The sequence below is a fragment of the Canis lupus genome, chromosome 15 (genome assembly GCF_003254725.2).
Source record: "Canis lupus dingo isolate Sandy chromosome 15, ASM325472v2, whole genome shotgun sequence".
Classification (NCBI taxonomy): domain Eukaryota; kingdom Metazoa; phylum Chordata; class Mammalia; order Carnivora; family Canidae; genus Canis; species Canis lupus.
Genome location: NC_064257.1, coordinates 6,242,219 through 6,269,788, shown reverse-complemented (window position 1 = coordinate 6,269,788; position 27,570 = coordinate 6,242,219). Strand labels below are relative to the sequence as shown.

The following is a 27,570-nucleotide window of genomic DNA, read 5'->3' as shown; positions in this document are numbered from 1 at the left end:
GCTAGAGGTATAAAAGCTTAAGAGACCATGTCCTATAAGAAGTCAGTGGTGGCCTAAGGGAGAAGGCTTCTAGAATAGAGTTGTTAGTGTAAGCCAGATTGGGTTAAAAAATGATTTCTTGATCTAAAGTAATCTGTCAGTTACCTGTGAATACTAGAGATGTTTACTCCACTGGATTAGCAAGTAAGATGACATAAGATTATGAAAGCTTCATACACATGTGAAATGACTATAAAGATAGTTCTTAGTAAAATGCTCTGGTGTACTACAGATTTCATATTATAAAATATGAAAAATTTGATCTAAAATATAACCCCTTTTTTCTCTACTCTGTATCTTTTAAACTTTATCTTGATGCAAAAGTATTTATTGGCTACCTTCTCTGTTATTTATTGAAGAGTTATGAAGATAAATTCAAGGTTGGAAGGATACAAGGAGAGACTGCCTGCTGTTTTAGTTGTGTTTTATAAGCAAGCCTCTAGGTGACTTTACCATCTTGTTACACCTTAGCAGTCTTCCTTCTGACTATACTACAGTGATAGATTAATTTATTATAGCTATGAATACTAAACTAATATGAATAGTCACTTTCAAGGGAAAATATTTCATGTCTTCTCGTATCAACTAGAATAATATTTCCCATTCTGTCTTTTGGGAGTAGAGGATGAGAGGTACCTAGAAATGAGATGAAGGTGTGGGTCTCTATAAGCATATAGAACAATTAATGAAAACAATTTCTTCTCCTTTTTACATTAAAATTTCTCTCTCCTACCATTTTTCTGCTGCATGAGTCAGGTGGTTAAGTGGAACTTACTGAAACCAATATTAAATTTTACTTTACAGTCTGTGCACCAGAGCATGATGGAGTCAAAAGACTTGGTACCAGAATGTAGGAAGTGGTGGTTGAGGTAAGAGTGGGAAAGGTAGGCTGTAGCCCTTTGTAAGACCTAATGTACTCGGGTAGGTTCCATTTTTGTAGTAATCGCCAGATATTCTTAAGGATTTTTAAATTCTATCCCAAGGTTCTACAAAAATGCATCCTATTATATTCTGCAAGAATTCTTTCCTTCTAGACTAAGGTTATTAGTTAAAGGAAGCCACTGAAGATTGGTTAGAAGTTCTTATCCTCATTTGCTCAGATTTTCTTTCCCAAATTGCTTTCCAAAATGCTGCTTTAGAAGTTAAAATATTTTGCATATTACCAAAGAAGGTAAAATTACAATTATTTTACTGAAATATACACTTAAACGTTGTGCTAAAATTTCTACATTTGAACAAAAGATCAAAGGATTCCCTCCCCATTGTTATGATAAAAGACAGCTACACATAAGACAAAGATAGTTCCACAACTGTTACATGATAGAAATTCAGTTCATAGTTTATGTTAATTACCAGGATTTATTCTTTGTATTAATTTACTTTGATACTAATACATTGTGATATATTTGTTGTTTGGAAGACTTCAATATTTCAATGTAGTCTTGAAGTATATTTGTGAGATAATTATACTTAAATTTTTATATAAAAATAGTATCATATATATTTGCTTTCCCCCCCAAGAGTACTTTCACTAATATCCCAATGGTCCCAGTAACAGGCTAGAGACTGTTATCCCATTTTTATTGATGAAGGAACTAAAGTCAGAGAGGCAAGGTGACTTTTATAACAACCTAGTGGCAGAATGGGACTAAAAACTCATGTCTACTTATTTCTCCTCCAGTGCTTATGTTAGCACATGTAAAGGTTTCTCAAATTAGCAGTTTCCCAATTCAAACTTTCTTTATAATACAGTGAGCACCTTTGCTGCTATAGCAGAATAAATGACAAGATAAATTACTATTGTAGTTTTTTCTTTAGCTCCACCTGCCTGCCTGATGAACATTCTAATACATTACCCTTTGTCACAGTATCTTTTGAGATAAGAAGTGAAAATTTGCAGTTCCTTGATTTGTCATTTTGTAACTTGAATACGAAATTTTCATTAAAACTCTAAATACGGGGCAGCCAGGGTGGCTCAGCGGATTAGTGCCTGCCTTCCGCTCAGGGCGTGATCCTGCAGTCCAGGGATTGAGTCCCGCATCAGGCTCCCTGCATGGAGCCTGCTTCTCCCTCTGTCTTTGTCTCTGCCTCTCTCTCTCTCTCTCTCTGTCTCTCATTAATAAATAAATAAAATCTTAAAAAAAAAACCCTCTAAATATGTTGATCACATCATGTTAATGAGAGATTAAAGAGAGACGATAATAATTGATGGTCCTTAGAAAAGTGGATTCCCTTTGAAACATATGTTTTAGCAGTTATGAATTTAAACATAGTTTAATGTTAGAAATTCCCAGTGTATATAGAATTCTAATACCATTCTCTTAAGGCTCTGAGAGCTTGAGTTCAAATCAATGTTTAGTGTAATTATTCATAAAGAAATTTTTATATCTGATCCCATGGTAAAAATCTGCAGTGTTTCATTGTGTGATATTCTCCTAATTAAATTCTCCTAATTAAATTTTACTGTTAAAGGGGATTGCAGAGATTATTCATTTCAGTCTTCTGGTTGGAATCTTCTAATTGGTATCTTTTTTTTTTTTTTTTTCTAATTGGTATCTTTTGTGACATAACTGCTCCTTGAGCAGTTATAGCAGGGATGAAGTCAGGTACTTTATAAGATAGTATGATCTACTTGTGAATAATTCTGGTGGTTAGGAAATGTGGGAAATTTTTGTTCCAAAGTCTAGCTCCTTATATCTTCCCAATTATTTGTGAGTTCTATCCTTTTGTACAAAGATAGATTTTCTTCTTAGTTTATCACATGACAGTCCATCAAAATAGTCAAAGGACCAAAGGCTTTTGTAATCCCTTTGAGTCTTTCCTATTCCAGACCTACAGTTCTTTAGTTTGATTTATTTTTACTCATGTTACATGAATTTCTATTAAGATTACCATCTTCTGGTTATGTTTCATTTTTTTACGGTCTTAAATTTTTCCAAATTGAGCAGAGTACCTCAGAATGTGAAATTACCTATATAATATGTGATAGGGTAGTTACATGCTTTATAGTGGGCACTTAAATATGTACAACCTAATTTCTTTAATTTGGAGGAAGCTACATCCCACTATCTGCTCATTCTGGACTTAGAGTCACCTAAAGCCCCTTACATTGTAAGTTCACATCCTCTAATCTGTTCTTTTTGCAGTTGAGATTTTTAAGCAAATCTTTAGCTCTTAAAATTACCCCTATTTTTCATCTTCATTGAGTTCATTGTTGTAGTGTCTCAGTAACTTTTAGCATGCTTATTTGTTTTTAGCATACTAGCAATGTCTCCCAAGTACTTATAATTTGAGGATTTCTTGGGACCCCTGGATGATCCCTGGGTCCAGGATTGAGTCCCACATCAGGCTCCCTGCAGGGAGTCTGCTTCTGCCTCTGCCTGTGTCTTTGCCACTCTCTCTGTGTCTCATGAATAAATAAAATCTTAAAAAAAAAAAAAGGAGGATTTCTTGACATATTTTATTTTGTCTATTTTATTATGTATCCTACATATATATAAGATATAGATATATATATCTTAAGATTTTATTTATTTATTTGACAGAGCATAAGCAGAGGAGCAGCAGGCAGAGGGAGAAGAAGCAGGCTCTCCTCTAAGCAGGGAGCCCAATGAGGGCTCCATCTCAGGACCCTGGGATCATGACCTGAGCTAAAGGCAGACCCATAACCCACTGAGCCACCGAGGTGACCCAGGGCACTAGACATACTTCTTTTGTTCATGGTATTGATAGGGGGACCACTTTAGAAGTTTATTCTGATTAAAAGTTTCCATAAATCTCCTAGTTAACTTAGAAAAAGAAAAGGAACTTGCCTTGCCCCATGTTATAGTATAATAAAACACTTTAGTAATTGATACTTTTTAAATACAGACAGACCACTGAGACAATATAGAGAACTCAAGAGCCAGATCCATTTGTATATTGAGAACTTATTAAGATAAAAATGGCATTTTATTTATCTATCTATCTATCTATCTATTGTAGGCTCCAGCCCAGAGTGGAGCCTAACACAGGGCCCAAATTTATGACTGTGAGATCGAGACCTGGGCTGAGATCACGAGTCAGACGCTTACCAACTGACCCTCCCAGACACCCCCCAAAAATGGCATTTTATTTTATTTTTATTTTTATTTTTTTAAAGATTGTATTTATTTATTCATGAGAGACACAGAGAGGGAGAGAGAGGCAGAGACACAGGCAGAGGGAGAAGCAGGCTCCATGCAGGGAGCCTTACACGGGACTCAATCCCAGGACCCCAGGATCACACCCTGGGCCAAAGGCAGGCGCTAAACTGCTGAGCCACCCAGGGATCCCAAAAAATGGTATTTTAAATTGGTTTGTAGATGGTGTGGGACCACTGGCTTACTATATGGAGAAAAATAAAATAGAGTCCTTATATAACACTGTTTATAAATAAGGACCTCAAATGAATTAATAGCCAAAGTAATATAGATACATAAGCTATATATATATATATATATATATATATATATATATATAGGTAATAGATGGGTAGATATAAACACTATATATGTAAAGGTAAAAATTGATTCATTTTATGATATATTAAGGATTTCAGTTCAACAAATATATAGATATTGTTGTATGTATATTATTTCAACAAATAGATATTAACAGGCAGATGACATTTGAAAGAAGATATTTGCAATAACTAAACCTGTTAATGAATTAATATCTGGACTATCAGACTATCAAAGAAACTCCTTCAATTCAACAAGAAGACTGGGACCCCAATAGAAAAATGAGCAAAGGAAACAAACATGGAATTAAAAGAAGAAAAGAAACAGACACATGAAGGAATGTTCAAATTCATTAGTAATAGAAGAAATCTCAATTAAAATAACCTTTTAATTTTACCTGCTACACTAGCAAAAATTAGAAAGCAGAGCTGAATAATGCCAAATCTTGTCTGATATATAGGGAAATAGGAATCTCCAGGAATGTAGATTAGACAGCCACTCTGGGGAGCAGTTTGGCAGTTCTTCATCATTTAGTTGTTTAAATTCACGTGGACATAACAATTTTGTTCCTGGGTATATAACCAGAGATAAATTCTCTCACACAAGTCCATAAAAGGGTATGGTAAGAGACATTGCATTGCAACATTGTTTTTAGTGGTTGGTAGTTAAAGTCTGCATTGTTGGGTGGGGTGATAGACAACATAGGGAGTACTTTACATCAGAAACAATGAACTAAGTGTACCAAACCAAAAAGAATTCATTTTTAAAACCTAGTGCAAGAGGATAAAGATGGGAATATAAACAAACAGAAGGATGTTCATCTACACATTAGAAGAAATAACTTACTGGGAAGAGGAAAAAGGCTTAGGAAATGGAGGTGGAAGGAAAGAAGAGAGGTCTTGTACATATGATTAATGCTAATAAGCCATGATTTGAGGAGTATGATTAACCTTTTGTATCTGGAACATAAAAGTGGGGTTTGGGGACTACATTTGACAATGATATGTAAGTTGGGTTGGAGAAGAAAAGATTAAAGGCTTAAAAAACAGAAGACTTAAAATAATCCAGCTACTGGAACATGAGATTGTAGTTTAGGATGGTGGTAATTGGGAATGAAAAGTAAAGGACTGATGTGAGAAATACTGCAAAGAGATGAGGTCCGCAACTAATTGGGTGAAGAGATGAGCCAGATTTGAATCTGGAGAGATGAAGGTCCCAATAAAGAGGAGCAATGAATAGGATAACCAGATAACATGGGGGAGATATGGTGAATTCAGCTTTTGATTCCGTTGGAGGTTCTAGCATTTTATTGAGGTAGATTGTCCGCTGTTAGAACATTCATGAATATACTGTGGTAGACATTGAAACAGAACATTTTTTATCCCTAAATTGTCTTTGGCACAGCTATTTTAATCTCTTCCACCATTTTAATCCTTAGAGTGATTTGATTGGCTTGCGAGGATTTGGTAAGCTTAAAGTCACACCAATTTACTGTTGAGAAAAAATGACAAAATAGTTAAAACATTCTGACAAATTAGATCTGTAAAGTTTCACCTAAGAAACTGGACTTGACAGTGGCTGCAGAATACCTTAAGTGACAAAAAAAAAAATCTGAAATTTGTCTTGTATGTAAAAACAGATCAGTGAATCAAATCTTTTTTGTAAAATTTACTGTGGTAGAGGCTTGATCTTGGTTTAGTTTCAGCAAAGTAAAATTGAAGAAGGGGAAAAATAGAAATTTTGAGCTTGTAGAAAATTGCTCTAGGTATCAAGTTAGCTTGATTATTTTGTACCAGAGAATGCCTTTTTCTCCCCTTTTTCACCTAACTACCCATAGGTTAGAATTTAATCTTTTTCCCATTCCTTTAAATGTATTGTGTATTATACCAGTAATATGTAAGGATACTCTTATCATAATATATTTAGATCATTTAGACACAAAAATCATTCTTCACCTCTCTCTCCAGAGGTAACCACCGTTGAGATATCTTTCCACTGCTTTTGCAAGTAATGTGTGTACAAAAATAAATGTTGACTTGTGGATATTTTGTTTTATTCTCACTGTAGGCTAATTTTTAAATGTAAAAGTCTTAAATTTAAATATCTTTCAATGTAAGTACATATCACATAAAAATATTTGCTGGGTGAAAACAGGTTTCCAAATGTTCTTACTGATTAGATAATATAAGTATGGAGAAGGAGGTTGAAAAGGATTGAGGAGGGGTAAAGGTATGTTTATTGCTCTCAAGAACTTCACAGTCTAGTAGAAGTGATGTGTACTCTGATTATAATACAGTGGAGTAGCTGTTCTAATAGATATATACACTAGGTGGTATTTGAGTACAGAGTGAAGAGCATCAAATTCTTCAATAGAGAAGTGTATGTATCGAGTAGTGCGCAGAGATGGTAAAAGGGACTTGGGATCATTTTTTTTTAAGGTTAATATTTTGCAGGTTTACTAAAGTCTAGAATGATTAAGTAATTCACTGGATTCATTCTTTTCTGTCTTTTGTGAAATTCATATTTCTTGCCAGAAGTCAGTCTTTCTGGTATCCTAAGATACGGTCCTGAAAGCAGTATCTTTATTATGTATGATTGTCTTTTAGAATTTTGGCAGCTTTAAATAGTACAAGAATTACTGTATTTTGTATTTTGTATTTCATCATGCAGAGGATTATGTGGATATATTTTTTTCCCTTTTGTAGGGAGGTGGTTGACTCAATGGTTCAGCATTTTAAAGTGACTATATTTGGGGACCGTAGACCAGTTTATGATGGAAAAAGAAGCCTTTACACAGCCAATCCACTTCCTGTGGCAACTACTGGGGTAAGATGCATTCCTTTATTGGAAAGGTATTCTTTTACAGTATCTCCCTTTATTTTTAATTTTTATTTACTTAATTATTTTCGAAGAGAGAATTGGAGGGGGGCATAGGGAAAGAGAGGGAATCTCAAGCCCGCCCCACACCTAGCTTGGAACCTGACGCAGGGCTTGATCTCACAATCTTGAGATCATGACTCAGGCTGAAACCAAGAGTTTGATGCTTAACCAACTGAGCCACCCACACACCCCTTCAAATAATTTTAAACATAATGAAAAATTGTAAAAATCAAAGAACTCATGTAGTAGACCTTTTACCCAGATTCATCAGTGTCCTTACCTTTTGCCACATTTGTCTTATCAATCTCTGTCTTTTTTGCTGTCTTTATAGATACTTTATGTGTGTGTGTGTGTGTGTGTGTGTATACACACACACACACACACACATACTTTATAGATACTTATATAGAACGAGATTTTCCCAGCCTTTTTATTTTCTTTTCATAGTATTAACATGGTAGAGGATTACAGTCAAGTTGTTTTGTAGAACGTCCCTCAATCTGGATTTGTCTGGTATTTTCTCTTGATTAGGTTCTGATTAAGCATATTTGGCAGGAATAATTACACAAGTGTTCTTATCAGTGGATCATATCGGGGACATTAATACGTATTTGCTCCATTAATGCTGATATTAAGTTTGATCACTTGTTTAAGCTGATATCTGCCAGGTTTCTCCTGTCAAATTTTTCTTTTTACTCTTGTGGAGAGATTTTAACTGTGGTAAAATACATATAAAATTGACCGTCTGAGCCATTTAATGGCAAGAAGTACATTTGCAACTACTATTTATCTCCATGCCTCTTTTTATCTTATAAATCTGAAACTATACCCATGAAGCACTTGAGGCCCCATTCTCCTTCCCCTCAGCCCCTGGCAGCCACCATTCTAATTTCTGTCTCAATAACTTTGACTACTTTCAGTGCCTCATCTAAGTGGAATCATAAAATATTTGTGTTTTTGTGACTGACTTATTTCACTTATCATTATGTCCTCAAGATTCATCCATGTTGGGCAGCCTGGGTGGCTCAGGTCATCTTCCCGGAATCCGGGATCGAGTCCTGCATTGGGCTCCCTGCAAGGAGCCTGCTTCTCCCTCTGCTTATGTCTCTGCTTCTCTCTCAGTCTGTGTCTCTCATGAATAAATAAATAAATCTTAAAAAAAAAAAAGAAAGATTCATCCATGTTGTTGCACGTATCAGAATTTCCTTCCTTTTAAAGCTGAATGATATTCCAATGTGTATATACCACATTTCATTTATCCATACATCTGTTGATGAACACCTTTTGGCTATTACAAATAATACTGCTATGAACATGGGCGTACAAATATCTGTTCCAATTCTTCCTTTCAGTTCTTTTGTATATAAGTGGTAATTCTATTTTTAATATTTTGAGAAGTTACTGTACTATTTTCCATGGTGGCTGCACCATTTTTTACATTCCCACCAGCAATGCACAAGGGTTCCAAATTTTTCACACCGTTGCCAATACTTGTTTTCTGGGGTTTTTTGATAGTAGCTGTCCTAGTGGGTGTGAGATTATATCTCACTGTGGTTTTGATTTGCATTTCTTTAATGATTAGTGAATTGAGCACCTTTTCATGACTCTTTTGTACATTTTTGTCTTTTGCTTTTTTTTTTTTTTTTTTTTTTTGCCCATTTTTAAAAATTGGGATTAGTTTTTGTTGTTATTGCATTTTAGGGATCTTTATCCTTATCAGTTAGGTGATTTGCAAATATTTTCTCACGTTTTGTAGGTTGCCTTTTCACTTTGTGGATTCTGTCCTCTGGTGCATAGAAGTATTTTTGTTTTTGTTTGGGTTGTTTTTTGAGTAGGCTCCACACGGTGGATTTCCTGACCCTGACAAGATCAAGACCTGAGTTGAGCTTAAGCTTAACCTACTGAGCCACCTAGGCTCCCCTAAGAAGTCTTTAAGTTTGATATGGGAAATACTTTTTTAATGATTTTTTTTATTTGTTTATTTTAGAGAGTGCAAGCAGTAGAGAGGAGCAGAGGGAAAGAGAGAATCTCAAGCAGATTCCCCTCTGAGCAGGGAACCTGATGCTGGGCTTGATCTCATTACCCTGAGATCATGACTTGAACCGAAATCAAGAGTTGGATATTCAGCCAGCTGAGCCACCCAGGTGCCCTGATATGGGAAATACTTTAAGGATCCGGTTTCTCAGGGCACTTGGGTGGCTCAGGTTGTGATCCCAAGATCCTGGGATCATGTCCCACATCAGGCAGGAGCGAGCCTATTTCTCCCTCTGCATATGTCTCTGCCTCTCTGTTTCTCTCATGAATAAATAAATAAATAAAATCTTTAAAAAAGAAAAAGAAGAAAAAAGATCCTGTTTCTTATTAGATTTTTAAGTAATTGATGATTCTTGCTTGGGAGGATTATTACTATATAGTAATGGTGATTTTCTAATTCTCTTATTCCTTCTACATATATTAGTTGGTATTGATTATAAGGAAGAGCATTTTCTTCTTCCTAATTTATTTATTCTTATTTATTTCACTGCCCCAGTTGTCCAGATTTGGCCATTGGGAGCCTCTTTAAGCTGGTTCCTATTTCTTTTTTACATTACACACTTTTTTTTTTTTTTTAGTACTTCCTTACTTTCTGGCACAAGATTATCCAGGCTTATTTTATGTTTTCCCTGCTGCAACCATGCAGCTGACCCTTTCTCAAAGGAATAATAATTTCTTTTAGTTGGGGGATGCAACTTAGAAACCAAAATCTGAATACTGAATGTATTCATTGCTGCTGGGATATAGGCGTTTCTAAAATGGACAGAGATAGGAAATAAAAATATATAAATAAATAAGACAATATATAATAAATATTACATGTCATATAGTGAACCTACCAAAAGTAGTCTACACAAGTATTACTCAATTTACAATATAAAATTTATAGTGGAGGGCAGCCCCAGTGGTGCAGCAGTTTAGCACCGCCTGCAGCCCGGGGTATGATCCTGGAGACCCGGGATTGAGTCCCATGTCGGGCTCCCTGCATGGAGCTTGTTTCTCCCTCTGCCTGTGTCTCTGCCTCTCTCTCTCTCCATGTCTGTCATAAATAAATAAAAAAAATATTTAAAAAAAATTTATAGTGGAAATCATGAGTTCAAACTGATTTTCAGTCTACCCCCCAGAGCAAAATCTATCCTTCCTTTACTCTCCACTTTGCATATTTGTATCTTCCTTCTTTTTTGAGCCTCAAAACATCACTTTTACTCATTTGTTTAGTCGTACCATACGTTTATAAAATCATTTCTGGGGCAGCCCGGGTGGCTCAGCAGGTTAGCGCCACCTTCAGCCCAGGGCGGAATCCTGGAGACCCGGGATCGAGTCCCACGTCAGGTTCCCTGCATGAAGCCTGCTTCTCGCTCTCTGCCTGTGTCTCTGCCTCTCTCTATGTCTGTCATGAATAAATAAATAAAATATTTTTTAAAAATCCTTTCTGAATTGCTACACCATACCACTACAGAAAACAAACTTACTCATGAGAGTTAAGGTTTTATTTTGTATGTGGTTCTTTCCCACCCGCCCCTTCTCCACATGCCCAATTGAGAATAAACTCAGTATACTGTGTTCAAGAGTTCTTTGCATTAATGTTTTCTTTTTTCCCCTTCTTTCATTATGTTAGGTTATACATTTGAAATACATTTGGTTTCACTTGATTTTGTTTATATTTTAAGTTTTACACTTCATCTTGATTTTATTTTTAATTTTTTAACTGATTAAACTTTATTTTTAAGAAAAGCTTTTTTAAAACATGGTTCCAGGAATCAAAACTATACTGAAAAATATACTCAGAATTGTTATTCCTCCTTTATTTCTTCCAGTCTGTTTCTTCCCATCATCTGAAATTCAGTAACCAGTTTCTTTGTTTCTGGTCATATTTCTTGTGTTTCTTATTGCAAAAGTAAGATATATGAATATTTTCCCATTCTCTTTTCTCACACAAGGATGGCATACTATTTGTAATCTTCTTTGCTTTTTTTTTTGCTTAACAGTATAGCTTGGAGATTATCTATTGATTTAACATTGAGGTTGGTTTTTTATATTTGCTCTCTTTTTTCTTAAATACCTTGGTAACTTAAAAATAATTGTACATTATCCTTTTCAACTTATCAATTGATTGTTTTCCCATCAACAGGTAGATTTAGATGTTACTTTACCTGGGGAAGGTGGAAAAGATCGACCATTCAAGGTATCAATTAAATTTGTCTCTCGGGTGAGTTGGCACCTACTACATGAAGTACTGACAGGACGGACCTTGCCTGAGCCACTGGAATTAGACAAGCCAATCAGCACTAATCCTGTCCATGCTGTTGATGTGGTGCTACGACATCTGCCCTCCATGAAGTGGGTGCTTCTGGCTTTTTTTTTTTCCTTTTTAGATTTTCAGTGTGAAGGCTTTCCTCCCAAGAATAAGTTGTGCAGGCCCTTTTTGAATAACCATATGTATATTTTGGTTACTTCATTTAAAGAATAGCATGCATACAAGTTCATTGACAGAAGAAGTAAGTTAAATAAATTCTGATTTTTGAAAACATACATGATTACGTTAGCTATTCTAGTGGATACCTTTTAGAAAAATGTCTAACCCTTTATCTTAGAAGCTATAAATCTTGAATAACTGACCTATTTAGTTAAGTCCCCTTATTTTAAAGGTAATATCATTATTTATACTATTGTATAATCAATTTGTATTGAAAATTGCTATACTACCACAAGTGTATGTTTATATTTGTGTGCTTGGATATATAGGATCAATGTGTCTTTTTAAAGAAAAATATGTTTTGGTAACACATTTATGGAAATAGCCTTTTGATTGATATTTATTCACTCTTTAGCGTTTACTAAGGTTAGAACTGATTTTTCTTTTCATCTGTTTCTAAGAAAGTATTTCAAATAAAATTTATTCTCGCCCAAACTAACAGTAGTTTTAGGAATAGAGAATTTCAGTAAAGGATGCTAAGGGATTTTGTTTTGGTTTTGTTTTTCATTTAAAATGGCTATTTTTTGCTTTCACAAATTTGGAATATATTTATTTTCATATATTCCTAATGACAAGCATCATTATGATAAATGAAGTTTATGTGCCTTAGACTCACCAATTCTGCAAATTTAAATACCTATATGGGATGGAAAGGACTGAATATGACATTTTAATTTTTGTAGATATACACCTGTGGGGCGTTCCTTTTTCTCAGCTCCAGAAGGATATGACCACCCCCTGGGAGGGGGCAGGGAAGTATGGTTTGGATTCCATCAATCTGTTCGACCTGCCATGTGGAAAATGATGCTTAATATTGATGGTAAGGGAACTAAAAGCATATTCTGTATTGGGTACTTGATTTCTCTATCGCACACATGCATCTGTGCCTATGTGTATGTATGTGTGCAGTTCTATATGCAATTACATGTACTAGTATCTTGAAGTAATTGGGACATATATTAAGCCAAAGTTGAAAAACCTTTGTATTGTTATTAATTTCCTTTAGAGACCCTTCACACAGAGGTTGTCCTGGAATGCTACTGAGCATGAAGTATGCACATTGAAGCATATATAAAAGCCTTGACATTATTACCTGAACAATCTCACTTTTATCCTCTTAACTCTTAAGTCAGTATTTCATTATGAAATACATGTTTTAAAGGAAAAGTCTGTTGGTCCTGGTGACCCCAGGTATTATACCTACAGCTGATGCTTACAGTGGTGCTATAAGCATTTTTAGCTCATGAATATTTTTGAGCATATGTTGAAATAGGGAGAATAGTATGATAAAATGCCACCTGTCTGCAAACTGTCAAGAGTTTTCCACCTTTCCTTAAACTTTCTACATTTACTTCTCTATTAGAGTGTTTTTAAATCAAATCCCAGATAGTTATTTTGTCTCCACTACTTTACCTCAAAAAAATCATAATGCCGTTATCATATGTAAAAAATTTTTAAATATTCATTTATTTGTAGCCTTTAATACCCTGTCCATAATCAGATTTCCTTAATTGTCTCAAATATGTCATTTTATTATTAGTTGGTTGTTCTAATCAGGACCCAAACAAGATCCACGTAACATGTTTGACTGATATGCTTTTTTAAATTTAGTAGTCCTATTTCCTTCCTCTTGTTTTGTTTTTTCTTTTTTTGTTTTAACTTCATTGACTTTTTTAGAGAAACTCTGTCACTTGTCCTAAAGAATATCCAAAAATCCACATTTGTGTTTGTTCTTGTGGTGTCATTACCTTGTTCCTCTGTCCCCTATATTTCCTGAAAATGAAAATTGGCCCTAGAAGTTTGATTCAGTCCTGGTTCAGAATACGTTATATATGCTTCATATTGTATCATATTAGGGGCACACAGTATATAGTGGTTCCAATTTTAGTGATACTATAATTGATTGTTAGATTCAGAGATCAATAGGCCTGATCTCTCCATTGTAAATTTCCCAATCAACCTTTCAGTTACTAATATTCTATTCAATAATCATTGTTACCCAAATCACTTATTTCATTAGTGATTACCACGTGGTATTTTTTCTGATTCTATTACTCCTTTTGAATTAGATGGAATTCTTATATGGGACATCACAATGTCCTATTAACAATTTATTAGTCTTTGATAGCTTTTTTGCTTTGTGGCACAGCAGGATATTTCAGGCTCATTTTACATTTCCTACCCTATACCTGGAATCGGCCTTTCCTTCAAGGATCCCTCGATCTTTTCAGATCACTACATAGTTTCTGCATTATTTTCAGTTGCTTCTACCATTGTGGAGATATGCCCTTGAGGAGCTATATCTCACAAGTCGTCTTTCGATGTATACTACGGCTGTTTTGTTTGCCATTTCATAACACCATTTCCTATATATATGTAGATGTACCTTTAGGATAGATTTCAGGTGGGAAGATTAATGGGTCAAAGGCAAATATATTTATAATTCTGATCATTGGTAGATTGCCTTCTGTAAAGTTCTAAATGTGCATCAGTGAATGAAACTAGCTTTTTAGTTGTGCCTTTGCCACTAGAAGTGTCAAACTCTAGATTCTGTTAATTGGGTTTGCAAGAAATCATTTCCTGTTTTGCATTTGGCCATCTTTTCACATGTATAAGGGTCACCTTATTTTTTTTTTAATTAGTTTATGTCTTTTGCCCTTTTTATTCTGTTGGATTTTTGCTTTTCTCATTTACTGAGAGCTTTCTAAATTAAGGAGATTAGCCCCTTGTGTTTTGAAAGACATTTATCCCTGATTATTTGTCTTTTAACCTTTGGTACGGGCTTGTTTTTTGCCGTGTAGAAATTTATGTTTTTATTGATGGGGGGATGGTAAATTTATATACACAAACAAATATAGTAATCGTTTCTTTTATGACTTGCAATATCTTCTTCTAGGGCTAGTCTCATTTTTCTCTTCACTTTTTTCATGCTATTCTTATTTATTCTTTCATGTAAGCCTGTAGAAACACCAGTGTTACTTTTATTGAAATCTTGCTACATTTATAAATTGTTAAGACAAATTGACATCTTTAAGATACTGAGTCTTTCTGTCCAAGATAACACTGTACCTTTCTATTAGTGCAAGGTTATGTTTGTTTCCTTCAGGAGTGTTTTAAAGTTTTCCTCACATAGAAGTTGCATGTATCTTGCGCATACTTCCTCCCTCCTTTTTTTTTTTTTTTTTTTTTTTTTTTTTGCTATTAAATGGATTTATAGATTCTAACTGGTTATTGCTTATATAAATGAAGGCTGTCACATTTTTTTTCCCTTTTTAAAGATTTTATTTATTCATGAGAGACAGAGAGAGGAGGGCAGAGGCAAAGGGAGAAACAGCAGGCTCCCTGTGTAGGGAGCCCAATGTGGGACTTGATCCTGGGACCCCAGGATCACAACCCGAGCCAAAGGCAGACACTTAACCAACTGAGCCACCTAGGCCTTTCACTTCTGTATACCTTTTTCTCTCTGCCTCATTAAATTCATTTTTGTTTAGCTATTCAAGTAACTTTCTTATCATTTCTAAGTAAGTTATAATCATTTCATCTACAGAGAGTGATAGGTTTACCTCTTCCTTCTGATTTTTTTATTCAGATTATATCGACTAATTAGACAATGTTAAGCAGTAGTGGTTAGTTGGCATCCTCTTTATTCCATACCATGGAAAGGAATGCTCCCAAGGTTTCTACATTAAGTAAGATACATGTATGTATAGTAGCATCTGTTAATTCCTGTTTTATTAAATACTTTTATTCAAGAATGGATGTTGAATTTTGTCTTTTTAACAAACATTGAACCAAATTTGTGTTTCTGGATTCTTTTAACGTGATATTGTATTCTGTTTGCTAATATTTTATTTTTTTAATCAATGCAAAGTAAGTTTGATCATCAGATCTATAATTTTTGTGTAATCTTTTTCAAGTTTTGGTATTAATTGCATATCATAAAATTTTTAGAAGTTTTCATTTTCTAAAATGTACAACGGTTTTTAAATAGTATTAAAATTGTCAGCTCTCTTAAGATTTGGTAGAATTCTATAAAATCTTGTGGCGTAATGTGTTTTGCTTGATAGGTAAATATATTTGCTCTTTGAAAGCTTCCATTTATTTTTGTGAAAATCAGTTTGTTGCAGCTCAGTTTTGGGAGGTTATATCTTACTAAAAAATAATTTTATCTGTGATTTTTTATAGAGTGTTTTATGTAGTTTTCTTGTTTTTTGAAATAATGCCTACTTCTCTGAGTTCCCATTTATTTTCTGTATTTGTGTTTTGTCCATTTTACTCTTAAGAGAGCAGTACTTCTTTATTTATTTATATTTTAATGGAAACTTTGAATAAAGTTTAAATAAATCCCAATTTTTATTCCATATTTCCTGGGAGAGGTAGTACTTTAAACAACAGATTTCACCATCCCCTAAAGCCCCCCCCAGCAAAAGAGTTTTTAAAACATTTTTTTTCTTTCTTTCTTTCTTTCTTTTTTTTTTTTTTTTTGTAGCTCTCTGGCCTTCTAGTTTTTAAATTCTCAGTTTCTGCTTTTAGCTTTATAAATGTTTTCCTCTATTTTTTTTAGTTACTTTAGTTTTTCTAACTTTTTAAGACATATTAGTAACTCATTTGCTTTCATTTTTTCTTAATGATGAAATTATTTAAAGTAATGGATTTTCTTCTGATCACTGTTTTAGCTATATCCGAAAGCCTCTAATATGTAATTTTATTACTGTCTAGAAACACCACAAATTTCATTTGCATTTTCCCCTCTTACCCAAATGTTGATTTTTTTCAATTTTCAGATTGAAAAACTTGTTATTTTCTGATTTTATTATAAATTTCTAGTTTATGGGTTGTTAATCAGAGAATAGGGCTTGTATTTCTCCCTTTAAAATTTGTGGAGGTATATTTTGGAGTCTAGGGGTGCCTCGAGGGCTTAGTTAAGTGACTGAGTCTTGGTTTCAGCTCAGGGGTCATGAGATTGAGCCCTGCATTAGGCTCTGTACTTGATGCAGAATCTGAGATTATTTCTCTCTGCCCCTCCCCACTCATTCCCCTTTGCTCCTCCCCCTGCTCACAGGTGCTCTCACACATGCATGCGCGCTCTCTCTCTCTCTCTCTCTCTCTAAAAGAAAGGAAGGAAGAATTTGTTGAGATATATTTTGTCATCTAATACATAGTCAAAAAAAATAATACATAGTCAATTTTTGTGAAGGTTCAATAGCTGTTTGAAAATAGATATATTCAACTATGAGAGTAGAATTAAATGAATATCCATCAGTGCCTACCATTTTGATTATGCTGTTTTAGATCATTTCTGAGTTATTTTTGTCTACTTGTTCTCTCAGACTGGGAGAAATAATTTTAAAATTTCTGTTATTATTGTGTTTCTCTCTCCTTCATATCTCCTTTGATTTCTGCTTTCTTAATGTTGCTGCTATGTTATTAAGAGCATATATTATATACCTGTTTTCTTCGTTGTGAATTATACCCTTTACAATGATAAAGTGACTTTCTTTTTATACTTTGGGCTAAAAGTCTGCATAATCTAATGAAACAATTACAATCCATATGTTTGTGAACCTTATCCTATCTATTAACTTTTCCTTTCTTAATATTTTCTGAATGACAGATATATCTTGGTGATAGTATAGAATGGTTTTGCTTTGTGGGTCAGTCTAAAGCTTTTTTCTTTTAATGGATGAGTTAAGCCAGATAGATAGGGAGGACATACATGCTTAGTCTTAGTTTGTCACATTTTATATTTCCTGATTATATATGTTCTTGAAATTTCAAGTGGTCTGTTTTCTGTGCTCTTTAAATAATATTTTTGATATTAAAAGGGTTTTGTTGAAGTGTGGTTGACATGCAATATTACATTAGCTTCAGGTGTACAACATAGTTATGGACAAGTTTGTATATTGTGCTATGCTAACCACTCATCTTTCTCTCTTTTTAAAGCAGAGTCTTTTTTCCAATTATATTAGCTTTATTCTCTTCCTTCCCTTCTTTCCTCCTTCTTCTTTACTAACTAATTTTGGCAAATATAGCATTATTTTATTCTTTATAATTTTGCTTAAACTTTTACTATTTCACTTTCAACATTGACTCCTGTCTATTACTATAAGGTACAACCAGTGAGTTCATTGTACTTTTTATGTTTTCTGCTATCATTGATTTATTTGTATATATTATTATTTCTATATTATTAGAGCATTTAAGAGTTGCATTCCATTGTGTCACCTGTATATCCATTGGTTTTCATCTTAAATCTACAATTATGTGTATTTGTGCTGTCAGTCCGTTTCCTGAAACTTTTCCTATCATCCATTAGTGAGTTTGTCCTCAGTTGTTTTTTCAAGGAGAGTTAAGAACTAAGTGGGATCCCTGGGTGGCGCAGCGGTTTAGCGCCTGCCTTTGGCCCAGGGCGCGATCCTGGAGACCCGGGATCGAATCCCACATCGGGCTCCCGGTGCATGGAGCCTGCTTCTCCCTCTGCCTGTGTCTCTGCCTCTCTCTCTCTCTCTCTCTCTCTGTATGACTATCATAAATAAATAAAAATTTTAAAAAAAGAAGAACTAAGTGTTAACATACTGAAAACCATTTGCCTATAGCCTTACTCCTGAAGGATTGTTTGTCTAAGACAATAAAATTGTTAATTAATAGGGGCACCTCGGTGGCTCAACCAGGTTATGATCCCAGGGTACTGGAATGGAGCTCCGCATTGTCAGGCTCCCTGCTCAGTGGGAGGGGAGGGCCTGCTTCTCGTTCTGCCTCTGCCTGCCGCTCCCCCTGCTTGTGCACACGCGCTCTCTCTCTCTTGCTCTGTCAAATAAAGTCTTTAAAAAAATTACTGACTTACATTTTCTTGAATGTCTTCTAAGTAATCGTCTGCTGTTTTCTGACATTGATATTCAGTAGAGAAGTATGATACCAGCTTGATTTTTTTTCCCCAGGAGGGATCTGCTTTTTTTTTTTTTTTTTTGTCTGATTGCAAAAATTATTTTTTACACTTATTTCAGTAGATTTATTTTGTCGCTGTTGACCACTTTGGGTCAGTTTTCAAAGAATTCCCTTTGAAAATATAGGTTCAAGTCTTTTTTTTTTATTTTTAAATTTTCTTTTAAAACATTACTGTTCTGTTTGCTCCTTGCTGTGCCTTTTGTAGTATATTTTTTACCATGTGCTTATATTTCCAATTTTTAAAAATATTTTTCTTCCATTTCTTTCATGAATCAGATCCGTAGTACTTTGGTTTTTTCTTCCTCCTATTGACTATCTCTTCCCTGAGTTAATTTTCTATTGTGAGATTTTTTTTTTCTTTCCTTTTTTAAATGTTTATTTAAGTAATTTCTACACCCAACTGGGGACTCAAACTCCTAACCCCAGGATGAAGAGTCTCATGCTCTTCTGACTGAGCCAGCCAGGCACCCTTCTGAGATTTTAATAGCTATATTAAGAATTCTTTAATTCATGGGGCACCTGAGTGGCTCAGTCAGTTAAATGACCAACTCTTGATTTCGGCTCTGGCCATGATCTCAGGGTTCTGGGATCGAGCCCTGCGTCATGCTCCACACTCTGTGGGGCATCTGCTTGTTTCTCTTTCTCCCTCTCTTTCTGTGCCCCAGTACCCCCACCTGTTTGCATGCACATCCACACACTTGTATACTCTCTCAAATATTAAAAAAAATTTTTTTGGAATTCATGTTAAAAAGTAATGTTTCAGAGACGCCTGGGTGACTCAGTTGGTTAAGCACCTGCCTTCTGCTCAGGTCAAGATCCCAGGGTCCTGGGATCGAGCCCCACATCCTGTCAAGCTCCCTGCTCACTGGGGAACCTGCTTCTCCCTCTTCCCCCTACTTGTGCGCGCTCGCTCTCTCTCTCTCTCAAATAAATAAAATCTTTTTTAAAATGTAGTTTCACAGTTTTCATCTACTTTTTGATAATTTTTTGTTGAGTTTTCTTTGTCAAGGATATCATACGATTTTACTTTTTTTTATGGTTTCTTCATATGGATACTTATCATTTTTTTATTACTCATATTTAAATTAGATGAACTTTCTCAAGCCATCTATTGGAAGATTCTGGAGGGGGATGGGGAGGAGGAACAGGACATTGGGAGCAGGGTGGTCCCAGGTTTCTCTGCTCAAATATTAATAGAGAATTTGTGAAGGGTATATAGGAGTTATTTGTGGCATTCTTTGAACATTTAAGTTTGAAACGACAGATGAAAAGTACTTGGCTTACTTTTAGAGGAGTCATAGTATCTGAGATCTGTCGCTTCTAGACCACCCTCTCCTCATTCTCATGGCACTTTCTACACCTCCTTTTTCTACTTACTTCTGAGATTCCCCCGGTCAGTCTCCGTTCTAAACATTGCAGTTCCCACTTAGGATAGGATCCTCTCTTTCTGGGAGTGAAAATTTGCTATTCCCCAGCCAGGCTGTTTTCATACTTGTCCTCTCCCCTGCAAAGGCTCTACCAGCCCCTAGTACTTTGGGCCATTTTTACTTATAATTTGGCATTTCCATTTTTATTGTCTCCTGGGTTCACCAAATATGTAGAAGGGTTTTCTTTTCTTTTTAAAAACATTCTCTTTGTTGTATTGGGTTCTAGGAGGAAAGTAGGAAAATTTGGAAGTAAATTGCTATTTTCCTACAGGAACTTAAAGTCTAGCTTTGGATATTATTAAATAATATATAAATAACCCATTGGTCAGATAAATCACAAAGAAAATTTTACGTATTTTAAACTTAAGGATAATGAAAATAATACATATCAGAACTTGGTATGATTAGCTAAAGCAATGCTTAGAATCTAAAACCTTAAAATGCCTATTAGAAAAGAAGAAAAGCATCAGTGACTTAAGTATTCATCTCAATAAGTTATGAAAATAAAGAAAAAATAAATGCAAAGCAAATAGAAGGAAATAAGAGTTAAAAACAGAAATTAATGAAATAGAAAACAAATTTATTCTGTAGGTAGAGAGACTTGAAAAGTTTTTAAGAAGGATAGTGACATGATCATATTTGTTTTCCAGAAAGAGACCTCTGGCAGCAGTGTGGAGAATAGATAGAGGAGAAAAAACTAATCTCAGAAGCCAGTTAGGAGGCTTTTTCAATCACTAGTTCAGGTAAGAGATGGTGACGGTCTAATGTGGGTGGAGAGAAAGGAACCATATTATAAGGAATAAGTTGAAAAAGTAGGTTTAAGACCCATGTCCAGAAAAAAACTTTGGGTATAGTTACTGGCACATGGAACTGATTGGAAATGAGTAGACCAGAAGGTTTACTAGGTTTTTGAAGAAATTGTTTTTGGAAATAAACTATAAACCTGGTATATCTGTCAGGTTCAACCAAAGAGACAGAACCAGTGAGAGATCTATATATAGAGATTTGGCTTACACAGTTTGTAAGGATTAGGAAGGCAAGTCTGAAATCCTTACAATAGGCTGTCAGGAAGGACAGACTGGGACTCATGGGCATGAGCTGAGGCTGTTCTTCGCAGGTGGAAGCTCTCTTCTGTCTCTCTTGGGAAAGCACCAGCCTTGCTTTAAAAGCCTTTCAACTGACTGAACGAAGCCCACCCAGATTATCCAGGATAATCTCCTTTACTTAGTCAACTGATTGTGGATTTTAATTACATCTATAAAACACTTTCACAGCAATAACTAGATTAATGTTTGAATAGCTGACAACTAGTAACCCTGCCAAGTTGATGAATTAAAAAAAAAAAAAAACACATACGTGGCCTGCAAAGTTATTCAGTCTTTGAAACAACCTTCATGTTCCCAACCCTTCAGGCTGTGACTGCTGTATTATAAACTAGCTTCTAAGAAGGGCATACTCACCAACATACAGTCAGAATAGTGATTCATTCTAGTGTGAATGGTGATGCTGGCAATTGAATTGGAAGATAGATCTGCTGTTGCTGATTAGTTGGCGGTATGCACCATATATTAAATAGATCGAATGTTAATTATGTCCAAAGCTTGGAGAGCCTATGGGACATATGGATAGATACTACTGTGCAGTTGGAAATGCATATGTGAAAATCTGTGATGGTGGAACCAAAAGTTAGAGAACTCTTCAGTATATAAATCCATATTTGAAACTATAGAAATGAAAAAACTTCTTTAGGAATAATATTTAGATAAGAAACAGGAATGAGGAGGATAAAGCCATAGGGGAATAGTGGCATTTAAGGAAGGAAGAAGCACCAGTGAGCAGTTAATGATTATCACAGGTGGTATGAGAGCCAAAAAAAGTGGTGTCACGGAGGCCAAGGGAGGAAACATATTCAAAGATTAGATGATTTCACAGTTAAGCAGTGGGAGCTTTTCCAGTAAAATCAAGAGTAAAGCCAGGATGTCAGGACTATGATATTTTAGTTGTTTTGTGTTTGCTAACTTCTGTTCTTCTTACAGGTTTCACTCTACACGTTACTTCCTTGAGAAGCAGTATTTGACACCTTTCTCCCCCCCACATCCAGCCATCCCCCAAGAATGAGTTAGGTATTTCTTTTATGTATTCCCACAGCGCAGTGTACTCCCCCTGTAATATAGCACATGTCACTTGAAATTATAACTGTTTCTTGTTCTGTGTCTCCTGTTAGAATGAAAGCTCCACAGAGCTAGGGATTGTCCATCTTATTCACCAGTGTATGTACCCTCCATGCTTAGCACAATTTGGGGTCATATTAAGGAAAGAATGAATAGGTAAAACTAAGAGCATAGAGGAGGAACATCTAAATTATCCTAGAAAGTTAGAAGAATATTTGGAAGAGTATGTGATGCTTTAGCCAAGCTTTAACAAATACGATGAGATCAAGAGTTTGGATTGAAAAGGAGGTACACAGGAGTAAGAGATTTTTGAGAGGTTTCTAAAATAAAAAATTTGATTGAAAGACATAAGAGAAAATCTAAATGAATGAAATTAGGAAAACTCAATTTGATGTCAGTTTTCTACAATTTAATCTCTAAATGCAATTTTAAATAAAATTCCAATAGAGTATATCATGAAACTTGATAAGTAAATATTAAGGCTTTTTTTTTTTAAGATTTTATTTATTCATGAGAGACATAGAGAGACAGAGACACAGAGAGAGAAGCAGGCTCCATGCAAGGAGCCCGATGTGGGACTGGATCCTAGGTCTCCAGGATCACATCCTGGGCTGCGAAGGCAGGAACTTAACCACTGAGCCACCCAGGCATCCCTATTAAGGCTTATATGGAAAAATAAATGCCAAGAATAGCCAATATAATTTTAAAGAAGAATAAAGAAGGAGGAATTCCCCTCTTTATTTTAAAACTATAGCGAGGGATCCCTGGGTGGCTCAGCGGTTTAGCGCCTGCCTTTGGCCCAGGGCGCAATCCTGGAGTCCCGGAATCGAGTCCCACGTCAGGCTCCTGGCATGGAGCCTGCTTCTCCCTCTGCCTGTGTCTCTGCCTCACTCTCTCTCTCTCTGTGTGTCTATCATAAATAAATAAATCTTTAAAAAAATAAAAAAATAAAACTATAACGATTATTATTCCACATTGCTTTAAGCACAGGGACAGACAGATCAATGAAGCAGAATACAGAGCCTAGAAATAAGCCATGTGTATATGGAAACTTAGTAAAATGTTAGGCAGCATTTCATATCATTGAAGAAAGAATGTTTAATAAATGGTGTTTATAAAGTTAACTACATGAAAAAATAAATTAGACACATCTCACATCATGTTCAAAATCTATTTCTAGGTTTTTTTTTTGTTTTTGTTTTTGTTTTTTTTAGATTTTATTTATTTGAGAGAGCAGGGGTAGGAGGAGGGGAAGAGGGAGAGGGAGAAGAAGGCTCCATGCTGAGCGGGGAGCCTAATGCAGGACTCAATCCCAGGACCCTGGGATAATGACCTGACCCACCCAAGCACCCCTATTTCTGGGTGTATTTTAATCCTAAAGCCGTAATACAAAACTTTAAAATTCTTTTAGAAAAAAAATAGAATATTTCTAATGTTGGACAAAATATAAAATGTAAATTATAAAAGATAATACAAGCTTGGCTACATCAAACTTTTAAACTTGTATGTTATAAAGATAATCATAAAGTTAATTAAAATACTAGGACAATATTTGCAGCAAATACACCCAAGAGCTTTATAAAAATAAGGATAGATCAGTAGGAAAACAGGTAGTTCAGAAAAGAGGAAACCCAAATGACCAGTAAACACATGAATATCAGATTCTCATTCATTAGTAATCAGGAAAATGCAAATGAAATATAAAAGATTACATTTCATACCCATCAGGTTTGTAAAAATTAAAGTCTTATATCAAATATTGGTGAGGATACCAAAGTTAAAGGAACTCACACACTGTCAGAGTATGATTTGGTACAGCAACCTTGGAGAGCAGTTTTCCGTATCTAGAAAAGATGAAATTGTACGTATCTTAAAATCTGTAACATGCCATAAGCTTGCATATGTACTTGAAGCATTATTTGTTAATAGAAAATTGGAATCAGCCTAATTCTTTATCAGTGTTTCCTTGGAAAGCATTCTGAATGAGTACATATATTATTATATGATATTGTGGTGTACTGTATGACAACTAAATGAGTGAACCAGATCTACAGATATCAACATAGATTATCATCAGAAACTGTGTTTTTGTTTTGTTTTGTTTTTGTTCTTTTTTTTTTTTTTTTTTTTAAGATTTTATTCATTAATGAGAGACACACACACACAGAGAGAGGCAGAGACACAGGCAGAGGGAGAAGCACGCTCCATGCAGGGAGCCTGACGCGGGACTCGACCCTGGGTCTTCAGGATCAGGCCTCGGGGCAAAGGCGGCGCTAAACCGCTGAGCCACCCAGGCTGCCCCAAAAACAGTGTTGAAGGGGTAGCAGATATTAAAAGGATAGGTTATTATGTAAATTTAAAACAAATTTATACTGAGTACATAAATATGCAGTAAAACTATGAAAAACATAGATGAGACAAAAGCACACCAATTTGAGGATAGTGGTTACCTTTAGGAAGAAGGAAGAAGAATGGAATAGGTTGGTTGGCATAGAGAGAATAGATAAAGGGCTGCATGTTTCAAGAAAAATGTGAGAGTATGTTAATTTTTTGTGAACAAAGTGTGAATAACTTATGGTGCCATTGTGAAGTAAAGAAGTCAGAAAATAGCATTTTTAATAAAAGATCTATGGTATGTTAGTGAAATGAAAATAAAGCCTAAAAGTTTTAATTGCCAGTAAAATGTAGTACTGCTATGAAAAATAATGAGTGAAAAGATTGCACTCACCAGCCTACTTGTTTATGTTTCCCTTTTTTGTTTTTGTGTGATTTGAATTTGCATCCCTTGAGCTTGGTATATTGTTCCGAACAAAACAGCCCTTGTTGAACTTGAAATCTACTGGAAAACACTAGTATTGAGCAATACAAGTATTATGAAGAGGAAGTGCTGAGTACAATGGGAGCACATAACAGGGATCCATTTTAGTCTCCAAAGTGACAGATTACCTACCTCTAGGTGAAATTGGTAGTGGAAGGAAGAAAGGAAGTGTGAAAATTACTCTAAAACAGAGAAATTTAATTCTAATGATGTGACTTAATCTTGTCTTCAAAATGATTGCTTTTGTGGTATTTAATATTTTCTCAACTGTGTAGTTAAACTTACTGTAATTTTACCAATCTAAGATTCAAAAATATTTTTTCTTCACATTTCATCATCTCTGAAATTGGGAGATGTCTTGCAGTTGATGGTTTGTCACACTTTAATTGATGTTTCTTTTTTAGGGTACATAAAATATTGATGTACCTTACTATCACTGATAACTTGGATTTGAAGATATGTGAGAATATATTTTTAGTTTAGCCTGCATTTAAGCCAAACTCATTTGCAGCTTGCATTTTTAAGACCATCACAGTGAATGTGGTATTTATTAGTTGTATTTCCCTTAAAATAGTTTTATTTACCACTCATTATATAACAGATAGGATCCTAAACATTTTACATTATCTCATATGAACTCTACCACAGTTGTATGAGTTAAGTTTAGAGAGAGAAAATCTGTGTAAACTTTCTCTCTCTAAATTGACTTTCTCTTTCTAAAGTTCACATAGTTTAATATTTATATTAAATAATTTACGTATTTGTGAAAAGTTCAGAAATAACAGAAGAAAAATCAATGAATTACCATAGTAATAATTAATAAAAGTTTATTGTGCACACACCAAAAACAGTTTGCATACTGGGAGCATTCAACTCAAAACATGGAATGACGCTCAGGAAAATATCATAAAACAGTTTATATAGAGAGAAAGCAGTAATTCCTCAGTGATTGTTTATAATATTAAAATTTTCTTAAATGGTAGGGAGTTGGTCAATGGTTATTAATCTTGGGAAACAATGTAAGTTTTGCTTATGATTTTCAGAGACATGAGCAAGAAATGACCCAGACCAAGTTGGGCTTGTGAGATAAGCTACATTAAGCTTTGCTTGTATGACTAAACTGGTTTTGTCTGCTCAGGGAATTTTCAAGGCTGGTATTCATTTGCTTTTGATTTTAACAATGTAATATAACCTATTAAACCTATTTTGAATAAAACTGTAGTTTATATTTAAGGCTCAAAGTCACAGTTTACTTTTAAATGATAGAAGCCAGCTTCTGACTCCAAAGTTATGTCCTTAATATTCATAACTCTGTACTGCATCCCTAAGAAGCAAGATTCTTGGCAGACAGATCTCAGACCCAGGAACATCTGAATTGAGAAACATTGTTATTTTTATTTACTTTCTGTGCTTTACAGTAAGAGTATCCTTCTGTAAAACAGTCACTATTTACTCCTAAAAGAAAATGGAATATATAGATTGTTGTAGAATTTAGTAATTGTAATTTATTCTGCAAAAGAGTCAGAGAAGTTCACCCAGAATATGCTTCCTTTGCAAGGAAAACATATTTCTATTAAGTAATTTATTAATCACAATAATAGTGTCGTTTGCTTCATATGTTTGAGTTCAGGTATAAGATCTCTAAGACTAAGAAATAATTTATAATATTAAAATGAGTTTTCTCAGCAGTAGATGAAAACAGAACATTTCTTGAGGGTATAATGAAAGTCTGATTTCAGGCAGCAGGACAGGAACTTTTCACCATATGGTCTAGCTAAGCAAGGTAAATATATCTGTGTCAGGCTTACCCAGACTATCCTCACATTACAAAAGCAAAATAATGACAGCAGAAATCTCAGTGACAGTCTCCATCCACTCTGTTTTTTAATTCACCCTGTTTCAGTCTCAGTGAGTTTGCCCTTCATATTTGGTACAAGTTTATGTTTGAGCCGTCCTCTTGGAATCACACATCACTAACCCTGTGGAGAATTTTGTATTTTTCCTTTATTGATCTTCTGTTTCCTACATCCTTTTTCTTCTCCTGCCCTTTTTTAATGTTCAAAAGTTTTATGAGAAAAGGGTACGCAACAGGCAAATATTGTGACACCTTACACACTTGAAAACAAATTTATTTATTTTTTTTTTAATTTTTATTTATTTATGATAGTCACAGAGAGAGAGAGAGAGAGAGAGAGAGAGAGGCGCAGAGACATAGGCAGAGGGAGAAGCAGGCTCCATGCACCGGGAGCCCGACGCGGGACTCGATCCCGGGTCTCCAGGATCCCGCCCTGGGCCAAAG

General features: G+C 34.9%; 1 protein-coding gene and 1 long non-coding RNA gene across 8 annotated transcripts in view; one reads left to right on the top strand and one right to left on the bottom strand.

Annotated features, from left to right (window-relative positions):
- The window catches only part of AGO3 (argonaute RISC catalytic component 3), a 120,234-nt gene that overhangs the window by 34,818 nt on the left and 57,846 nt on the right, over nucleotides 1–27,570 (top strand). For 2 of the 6 annotated variants that reach the window (XM_049094514.1, XM_025419940.3), the window contains exons 3-5: nucleotides 7,226–7,346; nucleotides 11,566–11,774; nucleotides 12,594–12,730. In XM_049094514.1, coding sequence (XP_048950471.1) covers nucleotides 7,226–7,346; nucleotides 11,566–11,774; nucleotides 12,594–12,730 — 467 coding nt within the window. Of the gene's footprint in view, nucleotides 1–843; nucleotides 909–7,225; nucleotides 7,347–11,565; nucleotides 11,775–12,593; nucleotides 12,731–20,931; nucleotides 21,026–22,318; nucleotides 22,406–27,570 lie in introns of those variants that run through there. The other 4 variants (XM_025419941.3, XM_049094515.1, XM_025419943.3 and 1 more) reach the window with 4 other exon arrangements.
- The window catches only part of LOC118350683 (uncharacterized), a 65,734-nt gene that overhangs the window by 20,303 nt on the left and 17,861 nt on the right, over nucleotides 1–27,570 (bottom strand). The window contains exon 4 of one of the 2 annotated variants that reach the window (XR_007402508.1): nucleotides 24,245–24,297. This is a non-coding gene — a long non-coding RNA (uncharacterized LOC118350683). Of the gene's footprint in view, nucleotides 1–24,066; nucleotides 24,298–27,570 lie in introns of those variants that run through there. The other variant, XR_007402507.1, reaches the window with a different exon arrangement.